The 23,296-nt window shown below is 30.8% G+C and overlaps 1 protein-coding gene across 1 annotated transcript; it reads right to left on the bottom strand.

Moving 5' to 3' along the window:
• Positions 1-4,278: 4,278 nt before the first annotated feature.
• Positions 4,279-8,050, bottom strand: LOC107030634 (zinc finger protein GAI-ASSOCIATED FACTOR 1-like). The gene is made up of 4 exons (XM_015231898.2): positions 7,882-8,050; positions 6,367-6,763; positions 5,316-5,593; positions 4,279-5,230 (listed from the first exon to the last, which is right to left on the bottom strand). Exons 1-4 carry the CDS (start codon positions 8,048-8,050, stop codon positions 4,506-4,508), a joined length of 1,569 nt encoding a protein of 522 aa, XP_015087384.1. The 3' UTR covers positions 4,279-4,505.
• Positions 8,051-23,296: the final 15,246 nt, after the last annotated feature.

Here is a 23,296-nt window from a genome sequence, read left to right as displayed (position 1 = left end):
TCTTGAGCCTTCTTTCAAGCACGAATACCTTTATTTAGGAGAATACCTCTGGAATAGAAAACCTCGAATTCGAGATCTTTCGTTGCACGAATTTCCTGAGAAACAAAATCATAGGCACGTAGATTCATGGTTAAAATGACTATTTCAAAAGCACTCATCCATAAATCGGTTAGTATAAAGTGCAAAATTGTCCACTTCACAAACCTGGGACTACATACAAGGATTTATTTATTATTGAGAAAATATATAATTACCCCATCAAACTTATACTCTTTTTTGAAGTAGACACCTAAAGTTTCCGGGAGTTTTATTACCCACAAAATTATTTATATTCACGATAAATAAACCTTTTCAGCCATTTTTATTATAATTGTGTTCTCACAAAAACTGAGTGCGTGAAGGAGTAATATTACAATCTCAAACCAGTGTTAAAATACCACGTGATATTTTTAATTTGATTTTTTTAATTAATAAATTAGACACATCTTCCCCAAATCGCCATCAGGGATGACTCGACAGTGTTAAAAAAAAAAGACATGTGCCTTAGACCTCAAAATTTAAGGGGCCTCATTTTTTTTTATAATAATAGGTTATAAATTATTATTTTTTAACAAATATTGAAATCTATTTGTAGAAAAAGTAAACATTTCATGAAAAATGAAGGGATTATCAGAAGAAATTTGACATATTTTGAGTACTATATCTTATGAAAAATAATTTAAAATAAGAATGGTCATATTATGATTATACAAAAGTTATTAACAATTTAAATTTAAGGCCCTGCTTAATTTTTGTTTTAAGTCACTTATACGCTTGAGTTGATCCTGATCACCATTAATAGCCTTTTAAGAAGCGTTTTCAACAGGCCGAAGTTAAAAACCTCCATTCTTGCTCAGATTTTGTATTTTAAAATGTGATATTGTTGGTTCTATCATCTTCTATTTCAAACTTAACTAAGTAGTTTTCTCTTTTCTAATAATTAAAGATCGAAAATGGTGATGCTAATAGTTAAAAAAAGGCAATTTAGGATGAAGATGATGATTTAAATTTTGCTTTGATAAAACTTCTAATTTTCATATTTTGATTATTTGTCATGATTTAGTAGTGATTAAGTAGTCTAATTATGAAGTGTTGTCACTATGATTTGTGGTGGTGAAATTAAAAAAAGAAGTTCTAGAAGTCGAAGGCTAATCAGAAATTTAAAAGAGAAAAATTTTGAAAGAGAAAAGAAAAAAGAAGTAAAAATAGAAAATTAAAGGCAAAACTGAAAAGAGTTAAAAGTTAAATAGTGAATGACACGTGGTAGATGAGAATTGATTATAATTGGAAATGATTGAAAATGGAGATATATATGTTATTTTAAAATATTTCGCGAGTAATAAAATTTTCGTAAATTTTAAGTGTCTATTTCAAAAAATAATATAAGTTCGATGGAATAATTATATGTATTTTCTCTTTATTATTTAAAAGTTCCCGTGGAACTAGACCTTAACCTTGACACAACAAAATGCAAGCAATCCATATCTTTACTAATATTAAAAATTGGAAGGTATTAAAAATGTTTGATTGAACTTTTTCTAATGTTTATTGTTAAAAACTTTGATAAAACAGACTTTTTTTTAAACAACAGTCTTAGTGTAAATCTTTAAACTACAATAAAGAAAAATGTCATCTACTAAGTATTATTCTCAAATTATAATTTAATTAGTTTTATAATATTTAAGATTTTAAAATCAACTAAATTTTTAATTATTAATTTAATGTAGAAAGTCCTAAATGAAATAGTAATATTTTTCTTTGTAAAAACCCTTTACTAAAATATAAGAAATTGATAATACTCCGTTTAGCAATTGCCCTCGTTTATGGAATCTAACGACTACGTATATCAATTTTTTTAAATAAAATTTGTGCTTCTCTTCTCCTCTCTATTTTCCTAAAAAAAATTTGTTACGCTCCGAGCCTATACACTTTGGACGTGAACGACACTCGAAGACCATTGCTGATCTCGAGCGGACCATTGGTTTGGCTTACTTACTCAGCGGAAGACTTAAACACAGAGATAACTCAAGAAATAACTGAAAAATAATACTTAGACAAAATGACAAATCAAGTCTTAATCGTTTAGAAGTGAAATAAAAAGACAAAAAAAACTAACACTATCTGTCTATGAAGCCACTCAAATAAAGAGGGATGCTGGGACAGGACACCCAATCATCCTAACAACTGAAAACTAAAAACAAATAATTGAATGATAAATATGTCCTCCGGAGTGAAGGGAGGCTCACCAACTGACTCTGAGCTACTCACTGGATCAACGGCACGTCGGATGTTGATCCTAGTTACCTACGTCTGCATCATGATACGATGCAGACCAACTGGCATCAATATATTGAATGTACGAGTATGCGAGTTGGAATGCTAAAACAACTTAAGCTTGAAGAGAGTAAAAAGGAACACTTACCTTGGCTCTGCTCAACTCATGAATAACATAACTCAATATAACTAACTAATTTCATTATATAACAGTTTAAAGACATGTGTAATATAAAGAAAGATTGTTTAAACATGATTTTCAACTCTGTGTATGCTAAGATACAATTAACTCTGAGATGCATGTAAAAATACATATAAACTGATGTAAACCCATAATCTTAATATCATAAACATATCATGTTTCCTCTCAAAGTCTACTCGTACAATGCATGAATAAAGTCTCATACCCCCATTCATACTAAGCAGAATCTCTTGAGGGACCATGCAATTACTTTTGTTGGAGTTTCTCTAAGCGACAATCATCATTTAAGAGATAAAGTGATGATACAACACTTTACCTCGCGCTGCCTAGGACCTACCTATACCTTGCCATCAGTATAGGAAGCTAACTTAACTTAGTGGATCCCCTAACTTAAGGTAATATATTATATTTTTGACAGATCGGGTTATTAAATGATTTGAATGAATATCTTTTTATTTTTTAAAATTTTAGTATGAAATACAAATTTCATGTTTGTAATTTTAACTGAAATATTTAATTAAATAGATTGGGTGACATTGTAAGTAAAATATTCATAGTTGAGTGACTTCGTAAGTTAAACACTCATAGTTAAGTGACTTTTGTAATAAAACCTAAATTAAAGTTAAGTGACTTTTTAAGAAAAGAACTCATAGTTGAGTGACTTTTGAGTTAAAAATCAAAGTTGAGTGACTTTGTGAGAAAAGAGTGCATAATTGAGTGACAACCTGAGATATTAACTCCCCAAACACTTAATCATTGCTTTGCATCTACATGTCCATCGACAATTTTGAATAATTCCAACAACCCAAAGTGTGTATATATATATATATATATATGTGTGTGTATATATATATATATATATACACATATATATATATATGTATGTGTGTGTGTGTATATATATATATATATATCTTTTTAACTAGCCAAAAAAACAGAACAATTTGTTCTAATTTGTACACTATATTAAACATTTCTCACATTTTATATGATAGATTATGTCTTCAACAAAATTTTCTTGCTGTGAAATCTTTCTCATGAAAATATACACAAAAGCAATTTTAGAATACTGAATTTGCGATCCTGGATTCTTGTTTTTTGAAGTCAACATCAGTAAAAGAAAATTACTTTTTGTAAATTATACAGATTATATATCCAAACATGTTTGTTACAAAATTGATTCATTTTAGTGAGATGGAAGCTAAGGAGTTTATTTAGAATGCAACGTAAACATAGATATCTTAATCAAGATGCAATGATTATAGTGGCAAATAAATAAATAAAACTGGACACCGTTCGTCAGAAAATTATGTTGGGTATATATATCAAATTTTGTATGTATTTAAAGGATATATATTTAAAATTGGACATCCTTAACAAAATCTAAACCTATTGTGCGGTGGTAATGGGTGTCAATTTGAATCAAGAAGTTCCAGATTGAAACCTTAAATAACATATTTTTTTTAATTTTATTTTGACAGTCACACGATATTACTTTTGAAAACTCTTGATAAAATTTCTGATTCCGCCACTACGAATAATTAGGCGATAATTATTTTCACACTATACATGTTTGTCAAGCAATCAAAATCAATAAGGAAGATAGGCACCGACCCGTTATATAGAATATATAGGTTGGTCAAAATCCATTGATGTCTAGCACCAACGAGGTCCATGCATTGACCAAGAATAATATATATGTGAATAAAAATTAAATTAAAAAATAATATATTATTTTTTTTAAAAAAACAACAACTGTAAAGTACCATGCATGCAAGTTCTTTAATTAGTAATGATAAGAAAAAATACACTGACGAATTGACCAATGGAAATTAAAAGCTTATCCGCAAACTCGATATTTATATCTGGCTTTACGTATAATTTAACCTTATGATTAAATTATATATAAAGTGTATCTAATTGATATCATTGATTTGATGCTAACACTGAATGCCAGTAAGATTTTTCCTTTGACGTTGATGAGTATCCATCAAACATCCCATATGGGCTTTTCCAAACCCGAATTATGATTAATATTTTGCTGATGATGAAATGAAGAAGTAGCTTGCAACCTCTGTTGATTTATAGCTGCTTCGAATCTTCGTTGTTCCTGCAAATTACTAATTGGTGCCCTTGAAGCTCCTCCAATACCTAAAAAATCGACTGTCAACATGTCATTTGATCCGTTTTGCACCATCATAGTCTGGTTTCTAACTCTGTCATTTGTACTATGATTATCGCGATCAAGTACTTCTGTAACATTTTTTATGTATCCCCCATCGTTGTTTTGATCATTGCTCATTAGTATCCCGCTATAAATTCCCATGTCATTCATCACTACTGCTAAATTCTGATTCTGATTCTGGTTCTGACTCTGATTCTGATGATTGTTACTGTCTTGTTGCATTTGGAAATTGTCATAATTAGGTAATGGTCTTGTTATGGTAATATCAGAACCAGCCATAGCACTTGTTACAAAACTCTTTTGCATCATTGGGGAATTTATGCTACTACTAGCTGTGGCCCCCATTTGGGCCGCTTTTTGCAGAAGCGCGGTAGCTGACATTGGAACTGATGACATTTGGCCTTGTCCTTGAGCCACCCCATTTTTACCGTTATCTTGTAGATAATTGAAATTTGATGGGATATTTGAGCTAAGTTGAAGTCCGGAAGATGATGAAGCTACACTTCTTGGACTATTACCAAATAGGTTACCTGTGTCGAAAATATAACTAAATAAATAAAAGTAACATTCTGACTAGTTAAGATTTTGAACGAGACAGTCAGATAGTTCAATTACCTGAAGTGGTTGAGAACATGCCACCTGGAGCCATATTATTGGTCATGGACTTGAATGGAATGGGGAGAAGTTCTTGAGGGAGTGATTTTAGTGAATTTTTGGGATCAAAGTTATTGAATTCAGATAAACTTAACGAGGCATTGGATGACATGATCTCATGCATTTGGCCACTGTGCATATTGTGTTCCATATTGTTGTTCATTAAACCTTGGTTCACTTTGTTGTTTTCTTCAGCCAATGCATCACAAAAAGCTCTATGTGTGATAAAGCTGTCCCTCCTGCATGCACATCAATTTTCATATAAGAGAAACTAACTTTTATATACCGATAATATTAATAATCGAAAATAATAATATTATGCATCATTATTTTAATTTTATATGTTATGTTAAATTATTTGTCTAATAGTTCAGGTAACTAGGTCCACTTATGCCATTATCATATAGTGACATAATAGTGTGAAATATGAAAGTTTGAAATCTAATGCTTTTAGAATTATTATACAATTAGATCTTAAAATAATTAAGCAATTCTTTTGAAAATATATAACATACGAGATTGAGATTAAATGTTTTAGTTTTCTATTTCAATTTATATAATATAGTTTGAATTTTGAGATCAATTAAACTTTTTGTTTTGTTTGTGCTTTCTGACATAATCTTTAAAAAAAATTGAAAAACAATTTACACATTCAGAAAATACATAAAAAATAATATAAATCACAAAAATTAACGATTAAAATTTCCTAAGGGTATATAAATACAAATAAATAATGATAAAAGACTTTCTTGTTTGACTCTCGAAATTAATTCAAACTATATTATTTGAATTGGGACTGAGAGAGTGCTACTTATTTTCTATTAAATCTTGACCATATATAGTTAGCTTAGGTAGTATAATCATTTTAGCAGCTAATTAGAATATTGGATCAACATTAAACATGATATCCATTTTTAGTTCAAATTAAGTACCTCTTTTAATTATTTATTATTATTCTTCTCTTGAATGAATGAATAATTATGAAAAATTAACCAAAAAAAATTAAACTAACCTAGAAAAAATGGTACCACAGTCACATTTGTATTCTCTTGTTCCACATGTCTTTTGATGAGCCTTCCAATCAGATTGCACAGCATATTTTTTTGAACATTTATCACATTTCCATTTTTTTTCTCCATGTTTACGACTATAATGTTTTTTAATACCTGTAAGATCACCTAATGCAAGAGATGGATTGTGGTGTACGCAAGTTGGCTCTGGACATATATAAACGCGCTTTCTCACTTCCGTGGTTGTTCTTTGCCTTAGCTTCCAAGGAAGATTGTGTCCCCTCCTATGTAATTGCAAATTTTGGTCCCTTTGAAATCCCTTGTTGCAAATCTCACACACGAATCGATTCGTGGCCATGAGGGTGGTTGGTGATAGGGCAACGACTTCTGCATTGGGATCTACACCAATTTTGAGAAGAGAATCACTCAATCAATCAATCAAACACGACGATATGAAAAGAATTATTGAACAATAAACTATTGTTTTAGAAATTCTAGAAACTTCAAGCAACTAGCTTCGATATACGCGATCAAAAAGTTCTAAATTCAACAATTCTTGAACAACAAATTATTAGTTTAGATATTCACAATCAAAAAGTTTAAGATTCTACAAACTTCAAACATCAAACCAATAACTTAGATATTAAAGATTAAAAAGTTCTAAATTCAATAATTTTTTAACATCAAATGACCAGTTCAAATATATACGACCAAAAGATATTAGATTCTAGTAACTTCGAACATCAAACAACTATAGATATTCACAATAATAAAATACTGAATTTCTAAAATTCTTTAACGAAAAACAACCAATTTAAATATTCACGAACATTCCATGTGGAGTAAATTTCTCGAGTGATTAGAAGTCATGTACTATTTCATAGACATATAATTGGTGTGTGGGTCACCAAAAAGGGAAAATGAAAAAAGTGTATTTCATCACAATTGCAAGCAATTATTGACCCTTTTGAAAAGCTGAGGATTTTCTTTATTTAAAACAAACAAGCTTATAGTCAAAGATTCCACCATCATAGCACAAAAAACTTGCTAAATTTTCCATCGTACTACTTAATTATTATTATATATATATATATACACGTTCACATTAGATCAAATAAAAACAATAATACAATTATGTAATAAGCTAAAGAAATAATATCATCAAGAATCACAACATACTTCATGTTAAATTAAACACACAACTATTCAAATTGAACTATATAATTAAGCTAAATCAATAATATATGATCATGACTAGTACAATTTCTGATTTTAACATATGATATCGTCATGAACTACTTAAGTAATATACATCATCCGTATAAATGATATCCGTACTAATATATGACATTTTTTTTCAAGATTTCAAATTCAAGACGGTAAATATCCTTTGGATGACCTATGGGATATGTGTAAGAAACTGCTTGATTATACTGACGATATATGAAACTTGTAAACGCTTATCACGAAACTCGAAAAGAATTATATCAGATATATATAAAATAGTGTTTTAATACCAGGATTTCCAGGAAGATTTCTTTTCTTCTTAGCAAGTGGTTGTTGTTGTTGGGATTGTGAGGTGGAACCATTGCTAGTAGTAATAGAAGAAATATTATTATTTGAAGTGTGCAAATGAGCTTCTTCTCCTGAAGAAAAACTCCCTTCTTCACCAGAAATATTTGACATATTTTTTTTTTGATAATATAAAGGGGTGAAATAGTTATAGTATAAGATTTTAGAAACTTTGCAATTTGTTGTTTACCACTTTTTTGTTTGTGCAAAAAGGGTTGAATTGGAGATTTACTTAAAACTAGGAATATGCTATGAGTAGAGGAAGACAAAACAAGCAGGGAACTCTCTCCTCTATTCCCTCTCTTGTTGGCACATTAATAACTTTGGAATTATGGCCTTCCTTATTTGGCTTATACTAATATATATATATAGGGGTCGTTTTGGCTGGTGGGATAAGGATAATAATTTTGAGATACTTTACTTTAGAATTATTTTATCACCTAATTTTAATATAAATCGTGAGATAAGTTATCTGGTACAAAAAATGAAATAAAATAATCTCATAAGATATCCTTGTCTATCTTATCTTACCGACCAAACGACCCTATAAAGTAGGGATATATAGGCAATAATTGATGTGGAAAGGCCCCTAACTTTGTACGATTTCGTTTTACTACACCTATTATTCATAAGCCTGCTTTGTTCTTTTTTTTTATAACTATCTGGTATCTTAGTTTTTTTCTCGTTTGATTCAGATTCGCATTATGTAATGACTCATGTATTTAGCTTGTTTCGTATGGGGTTCAACGAAAAAAAAGTCTTAAGTTTTTGTATATATTAATGGCCTTTTTTGGTTGGATTAGTTATTTGTACAAGTATTTTAAAAGTTGGTGCAAGAGTTTGGTAAAACTTGATTATGGCACGGTACAATACGATATTTGAAAGTTTTGATGTCATAATTTCGGTATACTAAATCGTTAATTATATTTAATTTTACTTCAACTAATATATACATGTATAATATAGTATTATGATTTTGACAATTAATACATATCAATCAAAATAGAGTAATTAAAGTTGTAACTTCTAACATTAGTTTATAACAATACTAGGTTGGATATTTGTTAGTATTTCAATAATGTATATGTATGGTATTTGATATTTCGATATGTTATATTTAAATATCGAATATCAAAAATAATTAAAATATATATCATATACCACACCAAATATCATAATATCAAAGTTATAATATTAAAAAAATTGATAAATATCATACCGTGCTCACCCCTAATTTACAACATACGGAAAGAATAAGGCCAAGAGGGAAAAAAGGTTTAGAAGAAACACCAAAATTAGTACATAAAAGTAAAAACAAAATTTTGGATCAGTTAATAATGTGAAACACACACTAGAACAAATAATCAAAATAAATTATTATCCTATTAGGGGCCAGTTCCTCTTGATGTGACCCTCCCAATAATGTGACAAAAAATCACAATTAAGTAATTGAATTCTGATTAATCCACTTCAAACAATAATATTTGTGGCGTGGCTACTATTTCTTTTTCCTAATTCTTCACTTTGAAACCATTAAACATAATGTTGGATATTTCTCAGATTTGAAATTTATGAATTTAATTTTTAAGATTTTTAGTTAAAAGATCAATCTTATAAGACCAATTTTCGAAAGATTATGAAAATTCTAATGTAAATTAAACTACTATTGGTGGAAATTCAATTTGTATTCGGCTAATCAAATTAAAAAGCATTTCTGAATTATATTTGATTAAACTCTTAAAATTACTTCTAAATTTATTTTTTCTAAAAATACTTTTTAAATTAATATTTTTAGGAGAAAACTACTTTTTAACTTCTGAAAAAAAGTGTTTGCTGATTCCCGAAATAATTTAATTTCTTCTGCGAGTTTGGCTTAACACTTAAATTGTTTTTTGAAAAATAAACATTTTTTAAAGAAAGTAAATATTTTTGACTTTTCAAAAACTTGATCAAAATAAGTTAGTTTCGAGTATTCTTGTTTATCACAATTCGCAACCTTATTGTTTTTTTTAATATTATATAATATAATATAATGAATATATAATCCAAGAATCAAGTTAAATACTAGTGCGATTTTTGAGGGTACAAATTAAAATACTTCTGTTAATTTTTACTAAATATGAAACAAGTAGTTCAGCTGAAAAATTGAAGCAACTAGAGGACACAAATTAAGATTAAAAGCAGTTGTCCTAATTTCTTATAATTTTCTTGGTCAAGATTGCAAATTTTCAATGGAATACTCACTCTTTTTATTTTTATTTGTCCATTATATTAAAACTAAATTCACGATTACTTCCTCACTTTAACATATAAGATGAAAATGGTCTTCTTCTTTTTTTTAACATGTTTTGCATTTAACATTTACTATTTATTCCCAAAATCATTTTTCAAAGATTTTTTAAAATGTTAATAGTCATGCGTATTATATTAAAAAAAATAATACTCATTTTATGTATTAGGGCACGTTGTATTTTACACGATGAGTTGATGATTAAAAATCATTAATAGATTGATCAGCTTTACTACTTTGCCCTTTGCTCATATTAATTAGCCCTAAAGAGAATTTCTTGGATCTTCAAAATTTATTTAAACTTTCAAAGACCATATTAATTCAAGAGATAAAATGGAAAAAAAAAGTTAATTAATTCTATCTTGATTTAGTCGGTGATCAAATAATATGAGACATATAATGTTCATCTAATGTGAAATGGAGAAAATAAAACGAAAGAAGTATTTTGTATTATTTAGTAATCCCGAAATTAAAACCCTTTATTTGCCTCTACTAAAAGTGCTCTTGTCAATGGACAAAACATTAACGTGGATTTCATCGATGAATAATATCGATGTTTTTTAGGAAACTAATTAGTACAAGAACATAGAGGTAATGACAGACACATTCTTTTAATTAATTAGTTTCCATAATTTTATTTGATTAGAAAATGATTAATTAGCTCATATATTTCAAAAATGAAGTCAAGCCAATAGCTTAAAGACATAAATAAAGCAAACTTTTGATAGAATCATCCAAAATGACGGCCAACCCCAACTTTGTATTCTTTCACATTTTATATAAATTTAATAAATATGGACCCCAATTGTGAAAATGATATTTTGGATTAGCATAATTACTTATGTTTAATTATGTGTAATTGTATAACGTTAAATCAATCTTGTTTGATTAAGACTTTCCCGGTATATAATTACTTAACAAAAAAAAGATTCTTTAGACCATTTCGACGCATTAATTACCTTCTTTGAAGTATTTAAAGTGAAATTTTGATTTTTTCCGTATTTTATTCAGATAAATCCTAAAGAGTTACTCTATATGTTTTGTTTTATAAGACACTCATTTACATTTTCAGTTTAAGAAAAAGATATTTCTTTTAATAATTATTTGGAGGTTCGATCCTCAACTCTTTATAATTTTTAGATGTTAGAAAAAATAACAAGTCTTAATACAAAATCTTAATATTGAAATTTAGTCCTCTTTATTTCAATAAAAATAAATGGGACGTAAAGCCTATTCACCAAGAAAAAAGACACTATTTTTCTGTTTTTACACTTAAATTATAGGTTTTGTCAACAAATGCGGTTTGTTATTTAAGTCATAAATTTAATAAGTTGACCTTATTAATTGATACATCACGATCTTGGACACAATGTGTGATTCATTTATAAAGAAATATTTAGGCATTACAGAGTAAAAAGAGGTCAAGGATCTAGGTCAATTGGAGTTATATGATTGCAAATATTGACAATTTTTGCAAAGCTTCTAATTGAGGCTTGTAAAGTTTGACTTTTCCGTCCTTGCGGAAGTGGAGTAATAGAAGATTCTTTTGAAAATTTATGAGATGACTATAATAGGACGAGTCATTTACCATTGCATAATAAATGAAAGTATTTTAAATTTGTTAAAGTGAATTATTGAGAAATTGCATTCCCTTGAGGGTTAGTTCCTATAGTTTTGGATCAAATATTGAGTTCAAAATTGATATGATATTTGTGCTTGATTCAAATTAGATGTTCTTTCAATTTGCAACTTGTTCTATATTGATTCTCTTATCTCTTGTGTCCTATAATTTGTATTTTAGTTTTTTAGTTTCTGCACTCCTATCATTAATGTTCAAATATGAAATATTAGAATTAGAATTGTAAATTTTTTGGGCTGAAATTAACGGTTGGTTGCCTTTTGTCTACAAATATTATTAATTATATTTGGAAAACAATTTGAAAAATAGTGTTTGACTATGTAATTTGTCATTACTTGACAAGTATATTCGTCAAATATCTCAATTTCTCAAACACTAGAAAAAAAAAACTAGTATATGAGTTTAGAAAATATGTACGGACAAGCCTGCAAGGACATGGTTGAGTGGTTGGGAGGTGGGTCGCCCATATGGGAGACCTGGCTGAGATCGAATCTAACCTCTGTCTGTTACTTAGCCATGAGTTGATCACATAGAGCTTACCTAATGTGGTTTATATCTCCCTTGTGATCTACGAGCTATTGCACAATGAGTAAGTTACCACAAAGTACTCATCCAAAAGCTAGGCTATGGCGAAGATTATGGGTTTCCTAGGGTTTTCCAAAAAAAATTTGGAAAAACTACCTGATTGGACATTACGTCACTACCATATATACTATTATTACTTATACTTTCAAAATATTACATATCTTATCATTACTTAAGAGTTTTTTTATGTATGTTACACTTAGATACATATATTTTCATTACCATACACCCAAAAATAGTGAGAGAGACAAACGAGATTCGTATGTATCGCAAATACATGAGAAACACACTAGATACATATTAGATACATGTATTTGTATCTGGAGTGATTTACATGTATCTGTGATGACTCCATGAATGGAGCTTGATATTGAAGAAAGAAGAAGGAAGAAGGAAGATTGAGAGAATTCTAGAAGAGAGCAATTGTATTCATTATTTCTCTGTTAAAAACAGAATGAATACAATAGAGTTGTATTTATAGACTGAGTACAAAAGTGGTCACACAACAACTTGTTAACTACTTCTAACAGAATAGTAAACTTAACTAACCATGGTAGCTTGTTTAACCTCACACTATGGTTAACATCCCCCTCAAGCTCATGGTTTGAATATATCCATAACTCCAAGATTGCTTACTAATGTCTGATGTTGAGCTTTCCCAAGACTCTTTTTGAGTACATCTGCAAGTTGATTCTGTGTATGTGTGAACTCTATTTTCAGTATTCCTTGACTGATTTATCTCTTACAAAGTGACAATCTATGTCTATATGTTTAGTTCTCTCATGGAATATAGGATTTGCAGCAATTTGAGTTGTTGCCTTGCTATCACAAATCATAGTTATAGGAAGTTTAATATTGACTCCAAGTTCTTCAAATAGTCCTACTAACCAGGTCATCTCAGCTGCACAGTTGGCCATAATTCTGAATTCAGCCTCTGCTGAGCTTCTAGAAACAGTTTCTTATTTCTTTGATTTCCAGGATATTAACGACTCTCCTAGCTTGAGTAAATACCCAGTAACTGATCTCCTTGTTTCTATGCATGAACCCCAGTCTAAATCACAATAGGCAAGTAGTTGGTCAGTGTCTCCAGCAGGCATAAACAACCCAAGACCTGGTGCCTCTTTTATATATCTGACCACCCTCAATGTTGTTTCCATGTGAGATTCTTTAGGATTGTGCATGTACTGACTTAAGACTTGTTTAGAAAAAGATAAATCTGATCGAGTCATAGTGAGGTATAACAATCTTCCAACTAAACTCTGGTACCTGCTGGGATCTTGCAAAATGGGATCTTCATGTTCTTCTCCATGTGAAATACATTCATCATACTTAACAGATGTTAGTTTTTGATTTTGCTTTAGTGGTGGGTTTAGCTCCCCCTAAACCACATTCAGCTATCAACTCTAAGACATACTTCCTTTGAGACAAATGAATACCTTTGCTAGATCTTGCACACTCGATCCCTATGAAGAATTTAAGTTCTCCTAAGTCTTTCATCTTAAATTGTCTGTGAAGATCCTCTTTTGTAGCCTTTATAAGACATTGCTTGTTTCCAATCACCAAGAGATCATCTACATATACAAGCACAACAATAATATCTTCACCATCACACCTAGTGAATACAGAATAGTCCTAGTGACTTTGATGAAATCCCAAATCAATCAAAGCTTGTGTCAACTTGAAGTTCCATTGTCTAGGAGCTTGTTTAAGCCTATATAATGATTTATGTAATTTGCAGACTTTACCATTTCCCACTGTCTAGCAAAACCAGAAGGAATAGACATATAAAACTCCTCCACCAGATCACCATTTAGGAATGCATTATGAACATCCGTCTGCTGAATAAACCACCTTTTAGAAGCTGCAAGAGCAACTATGGCCCTAACAATAACCATTTTTGCCACAGGACTGAAAGTTTCCCAGTCCAGGCACTTTTGTTGACAATAAACCTTAGCAACTAGTCGAGCTTTAAGTCTCTCAACCTCACCAGTAGACTTGTATTTAACCTTGTATATCCATCGACACCCAATAGGTTTCTTGTCAGGGGGTAAATCAACCATACTCCAAGTATTATTAGACTCCAAAGCATTTATCTCCAATTGCATGACTTGAAGGATCAAGAGCAGCCTCTTTGTAGGAAGTAGGTTCAACTACAACTTAGTAAGCAGAAATGCATGCACTATGAGAGAGAGAAAGACTATGATAAGACAAGTGATTGGAAATTGGAAAACTGCAGGTGTGACTGCTGGGTTTTGTTACAAAATCTTGCAGCCAATTTGGAGGTTTAGAGACTCTAGATAACCTTCTTGAAGAAGCTGGAATAGAAGTACTGGGAGGAACAGGGGTAGGAAGGATTGGTGGAGAGGGTAAGACACTAGGAGTATTAGGAATAACTGAAACTAGTAAGGGTGGAGGGTCAGGTACTGTGAGAGTAATGACAGGGAAAATAGGATTAGAGGACAATTGAACATCTTTGAAAGGGAACAAGTCCTCTTTAAAGACAACATGTATATTGACAAAAAAAGATTTGGAATGTAGATCATATAAAAGATAGCCCTATTGGGATGAGGAATACCCCATCAAGACTGCAAGTATAGCTTATTGGAGAAAACTTGTCATGAATTGTTGGAAAGGTAGCATAACACAAGCAACCTAAAGTTCTAATGTGAGACAAGGAATGGGGGTGATGATGAAGCATTTCAAAAGGTGTTTCATAGGACAAAAGTTTAGAGGAAAGTCTATTTAAGATATACACAGTTGTATTAACACATATACCCCAGAAATTCAATGGAATGGAAGCTCGAAACCTGAGAGCCTAGCCATATCTAGGATAGTTTTGTGTTTTCTCTCAGCCACACCATTTTGTTGAGGTGTGTAAACACAAGTACTTTGATGATAGATCCCTCGGCTAGTAAACACAGATTGACATGCATTGCTAAAAAAATTCACTCCCATTATCAATTCTGAATGTTTTGACACTTGTGGAAAATAAATTATTCACTTGAGTGAAGAAATTCTTTAGAACTACTAAAGTATCAGATTTCGAGGTAGTAAAAAACACCCAGGTGAACTTGGAAAAATCATCCACGATAGTCACAAAGTATCTCATTCCATTATAAGTGGGTACCCTATAGGGCCCTCAAATATCACAATGTACTAGTTCAAACAAAGACTGTGACATATGATTGCTTACAGGAAATTGAAATTTAGTCTGTTTGGCAAGTGGACACACAGTACAAGTAGATGACATTACATCACTCAAGCTAACAGGATTAGGAAATCTTCTTAATACATCTACGGGAGCATGTCCTAGCCTCCTATGCCACAAAGAAATTGACTCAGGACTGTGAACTACATGAACCTTGCTAGTTGATGTATGAGATGATAGACTGCTACTGACATCTTCTTTGAGAATATAAAGACCCTGCTCCTCTCTACCAATCCCCTTGACCTGTCCAGTGGAGAGATCCTGTAGAACACAAAAATCAGGAAAGAATATTGCGATGCAATTAAGATCTTTTGTTAGTTGTGATACAGATAACAAATTGCAGTTGTAGGCAGGTACAAATAGGACATTGTCTAGAGGTTGATCACCAAGCATTGAGGTTTCAAATTGTGAGACTGAAACTACATTTCCTGTTGGAAGATGAACCTGTCTTCTCTCTGTAAGGGAAATTATGGAGATATTTTTAAGTGTTTCAACTCTAGATGTCATATGACCAGTTGCTCATGTATCAATTATCCATTTTTTACTAGAATAATTTGACACTAATGCAGAGAGAATTCTACCTGTAGCAGCTACCTGAGCAGCCTGCTCTCCATTTGTTGACCGATCTCCACCAGTTTCACTCCCTTTAGTCAGCAAATTCAGGATTTGTTTGTATTGATCTTGTGTGAAGAAAGCTGCAAGTGATGTGGGAACATTAGCTCCAGTACTCCCTCCAGTGTTTTGAGGACCTGCACTTTGAGTAACTTCAGCATTGTTAGCATAGGAATTTGAGCTTCCAGTTTTTCTCTTGGATCTCCATCCAACTGGATAAACTTTAACCTTGAAACATTGTTCATTAATGTGTCCTCTGAACCCACATACTTCGCACAACACAACTGATCTCTGAGGTTTCTGTGGATTGTACTGATTATCATACTGACCACCTCTACCACATCCTCCACCTCCTCCCGGTTGATGTCCAAAGTTAGCACTCATAATAGGTCCATTACCTCCTTTTTGACTCAGTAAAGCAGAACTTTCCATAATCCTTGGTGATAAACCATCACTACTAAGATGTGTCAAGTTCCTTTGACTCTCATGATCCATGATGAGGGAGAAAGCTTTATTTAGATTTGGAGTTGGAGTTTGCATTAGAATTTGACCTCTGGCTGCAGCATAGGTTTCATTTAACACCATTAGAAACTCTAGAAGTTGTTGATATTCACAATGCTCCTGAAACATCTTAGACTCAGCACATGAACACCTTGGATAGGGCATGATAGAGTCATACTCGTTCCATAAACCTTTTAGAGTAGTGTAATAGTCTGTTACTATCATAGTTCCTTAAGTTAGACTGTGCATCTCCTTATGTAATTGAAACACATATGCACCATTAATTTTATCAAATCTCTCCTTTAGATCACATCATACTCTATGAGCATCAGCACAATAGACTACACTTCTCAATAAACCTGGTCTAACAACATTCATTATCCAGGAAAGTACAACAACATTGCACTTCTCCCAGATATCAAACAGTTCAGGTGCAAATTTAGACGTAGGAAACCTTCCATCAATGAAACCTAATTTGCTTTTGCCTACAAGACCTATTCGCATAGATCTACTCCAGATTGCATAATTTTCTGAACCAGTAAGCTGAAGAGAGATTAGAGAGCTACCTGGAGTATCATTTGGTTGAAGATACAACGGATGATTGTGATCTAGAGTTGGAATGACATAACTGGCTGGTTGACCAGCTATATTTGTGTGCAAATCTAAATTTGCAGTTGCTTCAATGTTTGTTTGTATCTCCCATGGATTTCAGCTTGCTTGTTTTTGAAACTTGTTATACTTTCTGAATCGAATCAACAAAACCTTCGACTCTCTACACTATCTACTGCTTGTACTCTTCGCCTGAAACCTAGACGAGGCTCTGATACCATGATGACTCCATGAATGGAGCTTGATATTGAAGAAAGAAGAACGAAGAAGGAAGATTGAGAGAATTCTAGAAGAGAGCAATTGTATTCATTATTTCTTTGTTAAAAAAAGAATGAGTACAGTAGAGTTGTATTTATAGACTGAATACAAAAGTGGTTACATAACAACTTGTTAACTACTTCTAACAAAATAGTAAACTTAACTAACCATGGTAGCTTGTTTAACCTCACACTATGGTTAACAATCTGTGATACCATATACATGGGAGAGTGGCCAGCGAGATGGAAGAGAGGCGAGGGAGACGAACGAGATCTGTTATGTATTTTCGATACATGTGAATCGACTTGAATACAATATATATCTAGAACAAATTACACTTAAATTTGACTTCATGTATTCGAGATATATGTATAATGTATTTGGAGGCATCAAAATCTGATAAAATATGTAATATTACAAACTAAAATGTATATAAATAATTAGTTCCTAAACTAATGGATTTATGTAAGGTTGTCCCGAAAAAACTATGTAAGGACAAGGCCGAGTAATTGAGCTATTGATGCAAAGATGGTATGGTATTCCAATTCTGCTTTTCTTTTTTATATATATTTTCTTATAATTTGTTTGATTACTAAACAAAAATAATTTTAAAAAAAATTATTATAATTATAGAAATATATATCATATAATAAAAGTCTTTCATGGATAAATTAATTTGGATTACATATTAGATCAAATAAGTTCAACTCTTAGATGAACTCATGAATTTATACAGACTAAAATAAATTGAGTCACTAAATGAGTGAGTCATTAATTGATCATACACAGGAGAATAAAAAATCATATTTTATGAATGGGAAAAGACTCAAATATGCCACTGAACTTTCAGAAAAGACTTATTTATATTATCAGTCAAAAGTTTGGCTCATTTATGCCATTACCGTTAAAGAAAAGGCTCATTCATGCCATTATATTTAACGGTGGTTTTTGCAAAACTATTTTTGACACGGGTCCAATTATAATTCGGTCACGTCATCAATTTTTAATAAAAAAGATAATTCAATTTTTATTCAGAACTTTGATTTTTTTATTGGAAAAATTGATGACGTGGCCAATTATAATTCGGCCACATCATCAATTTATTTAATAAAAAAAACAAAAAAAAATAATTCAATTTTTTTTCAGAATTAATAAAAATTGATGACGTGGCCGAATTATAATTGACCACTTGTCAAAAATTGTTTTTGCAAAATCACCGTTAAAAAATAATGGTATGGATGAGCCTTTTCTTTAACGGTAATGGCATAAATGAGCCAAACTTTTAACTGATGACATAAATGAACCTTTTCTAAAGTTCGATAGCATATTTGAGTCTTTTCCTTTTATGAATTAACTTTGCAACCATTAGAAACGTATAAATTTCATGAGACCTTTTATTTAGACACATCATTTATCTTGTACACTTTTTTTTTAAAAAGTTCTTGTCTATCTACTTTGGAGCAACTTCAGACATGTGGTGTCTAATTCTTTGTCACTTACTTAGCTTTAGACATTCATATCTGAAGTTATTTCAAAATGAATAGATTTGTAGATTTTTACCTACTATAAATACGATTTGAATTGTGATTTTAAAATTGAATATATATACACTTCGGCACACTAGAACCTAGCACAAGCCATTGGGCCATGGATCCAAAATCATAATTTCGTGCAGGCCCAATCCTATATGGATCCTTATATGTTGTAATTTACATTGCCCCTCTTGAATTATTTCAATATTTTCCCTTTTGAGATAATAAAACTGTTATTTTTCTAATTAGATACTTAATGGACCATTTAATCCTCAAAAATGGTGTATGTCTTCCCTAAAAAGAAAGTTCTAATATATACGTGGATCGGTTTACATGAATTATTGAATAATTTTTTATTGAATGATCACTCAAGTTAAAGGAAATTACGAAATAAAGTTATCTTGCTTTATTTTATATTAATATAGTATTTAATCGATAATTTGATAAAAACGGACAACAAGCTTGGTGATGATGAGGTATATAATATTTATTTGTGTATTTCTCAACAAAATATCTGCTACAATTGACAATTTTCATGTAAACTATGGAATATAAATTAAAATTTAAAATGTCAATGAAAAAATTCGGCCGATTTTAATTCTCAATCCAAAAATAGTTAATGCTAGACCACTGGTATTTTTTAGAAGATATTAAATTGAGTGACTTTGTTAATATAAAACAAAGCAAAGTAATTTTATTTCATAATTTCATTAACTTAGAGTGACCGATTGATCAGAAATTCAATAGCGGAGACGCTTAGTAAAAAATAATAACATACGTAATATAACTTTATAAGTGCGATCTGGGGAGAATATAATATATACATATCTTATTTTTATATTTGTATGAGGTACAGATATTATTTTAGATAAACCCGTAACTTATAAGACACCAAGATATTACTAATTGAACAGGCAATTAGAGAAGCTACTCAGGATGTGATTCTAAACATATATACTAATTTATTTTGTAGTTTCAAATAATTACATATGTACTGCATTACTGATTAATAATTTTATAAAACACTTCAAATCAGATATATGTTTTTTTTTACCAAATATATACATTTTGAAATATCGATACACAAGGAGATAGGCACATGAGAGAGTGAGACAGGGGAGAGTAATAAGAGAGAGGCGAGAGAAAGAGTCAACGATCTTAGATACATGCAAATCACGTTTAGATACAGTGTATCTTGAATAAATTATACATAATGTAGCTCGCATGTATCTAAGATTCATATATTTCAATGTGCCCGATACATGTATTTGACGAAGTAAATATTGCAAGAAAAATAATTTTGAAAAGTAAAGTAAAGTAAAAACACGTAATAAGGTGAAATTTGTGTTATTTGCTTCTTCTTTTAGGGCTTAGTTGCATTTTTAAAAAAAAAATAATTCTCTAATCAAAGGTACAATAATCACCAGCGCACAGTGAGCATTCTTATACACTAGAATAATTCTTAATTATTAGCAAATTAAAGTAGAACTTTTTCTTAAAAATTAAAAGAAGTCGATGAAAATCCAAGCTTATTAATTAATCAAGTACCTACCAAGCTGGAAAATTTATTGTTGAACTAATTTTGGGAGTTCATCTTTCTCCATTTGAGTTAGGGCCTTCTCTATCTAATATGTTGATGTTATTATGATCAATCATTTTGAGAAATCCTAAAAAAACTCGAACCTGATCTTTCAACCATTATTTGCTTTTTTATTATAAGCACAAGTTCGTCTGTATTTCTTATAATTACACAAAGTGTTAATATTATATTTTGATATATCATCAGAGATTCTAATATATATATANCAATTTTCCCAGCCAGCTTGAGTTTGAATCCCCGTTGTCACATTTTATTTTTATTTTTTATATCTTGAACCCACTTCGTGAAAATCCTGGGTCCGCCACTGACAGGTGTAAAAGGAACTGCCGAGGATTGTCATAGCGAATTTCGATCAAAGTTCAAATATATTTCGAACTCTTTTCCTATTTACCAAATAATACTTTTATTTATATGACAAAAATATGACCTAGCTAGTTTTGTACCAGCCATACAAATTTGCCTAATTGTCATTGTGTTTTCACAATTATTCTGAATACCACATATATATACATCACTATAGTATGATGAACTTGTAACTACCATAAGTTAGTTTAATTCATACAAATTTGAGCTTATTATGGAGCAAAATAGGGATTAGTAGGTCCTTATCCAACAATTTAGGGTTTCAACTTTCAACTCATGATGGATTGTCATTTTCCAATTCAACTTTCAACTAATTGTGGATATGATTGAACATTAACAAGTAGGAATTAGGGAGAGGGGGAGGGGACCATTTGATCCATAATTCACTAAAGCAGAGTGCTTTAAATAAAGGCTAATATATACTTTTATAAAACAAAAAAAAAGGACCTAACTTTGTACTATCAATAAAATTTTGCCTAATGACATCGTCTCTCCATACTAATACAAAATACTTTATATATATATATAAAGTATTTTGTATTAGTATGGAGAGACGATGTCATTAGGCAAAATTTTATTGATAGTACAAAGTTAGGTCCTTTTTTTTTGTTTTATAAAAGTATATATTAGCCTTTATTTAAAGCACTCTGCTTTAGTGAATTATGGATCAAATGGTCCCCTCCCCCTCTCCCTAATTCCTACTTGTTAATGTTCAATCATATCCACAATTAGTTGAAAGTTGAATTGGAAAATGACAATCCATCATGAGTTGAAAGTTGAAACCCTAAATTGTTGGATAAGGACCTACTAATCCCTATTTTGCTCCATAATAAGCTCAAATTTGTATGAATTAAACTAACTTATGGTAGTTACAAGTTCATCATACTATAGTGATGTATATATATGTGGTATTCAGAATAATTGTGAAAACACAATGACAATTAGGCAAATTTGTATGGCTGGTACAAAACTAGCTAGGTCATATTTTTGTCATATAAATAAAAGTATTATTTGGTAAATAGGAAAAGAGTTCGAAATATATTTGAACTTTGATCGAAATTCGCTATGACAATCCTCGGCAGTTCCTTTTACACCTGTCAGTGGCGGACCCAGGATTTTCACGAAGTGGGTTCAAGATATAAAAAATAAAAATAAAATGTGACAACGGGGATTCAAACTCAAGCTGGCTGGGAAAATTGAAACCTCTTCACCACTCAGCCAAGGGTCACACTTGTGTAAGTGGGGTCAAAAGTTAATATATACATATAAAATTTTAAAAACTGATCAAATATACATATATATACGGTGTTATTTTTCAACCAAGTGGGTTCATATGAACCCACTTGACCCTCTATAGGTCCGCCCCTGACACCTGCACTATTTAATAGTGTATTTTAAATATAGGTGTCCACGTAGACATCATAAATATTGCCTCATTATAAATAGTAAATTGTCAAGTTGGACACTTATATCTCTTTAAAATACACTATTAAAACAGGTTTTGCTCGAAATTTGAAATTGTTACAATAATTTCAGTCAAAATCTGAATATATTTCGAACCTTTTTTCCTAAATTAAACCTGGGACTATTTTATAGTGCAGAATTGTCGTCGTCCAATATTCCACAAACTCTGGGACACTACATACGAGGATATGAATCTTGCTTTATTTTAGGCAGCTAACAAAAATATGAATAAATAAATTTAGTGGAAGATAAATGTACGACAAAGTTGATGTATGTGGCAGGCAAAGATTGTATAAATTAATGAAAATAAGACACAAATTATTGGTTCTGATTTAAGTTAATTACAGGTAAGGAATCAAATTAAATTAGTGTGTCTCGTGGACTACCCTCATTGTGAATTGTCATTGGTTTAACCTTTTGGTTAATTGGTCATGGTTCTTGATTGACTACTTTTTCCAAGAAAAAAACATCAACCCACATTGGATTATATATACTTGTATTGATTTATCGATTTTGTTGTTATTTGTTTCGATTTGATTTGAATTGAATATTATCATAGGCAAAAATCTAATATAATAGGACTAGAGGGACAAGGCTAGACCAGTTATCCCACCAAAACATATGTAGCATTATCACTTTTCACTTTCCAAACAGAATATCACAATAATTTTTAACGTTAATAGATAAACACATTAAATA

This window comes from Solanum pennellii, chromosome 9, assembly GCF_001406875.1.
Source record: "Solanum pennellii chromosome 9, SPENNV200".
In the NCBI taxonomy this organism is placed as follows: Eukaryota; Viridiplantae; Streptophyta; class Magnoliopsida; order Solanales; family Solanaceae; genus Solanum; species Solanum pennellii.
This window is presented reverse-complemented; position numbering and strand designations above follow the sequence as displayed.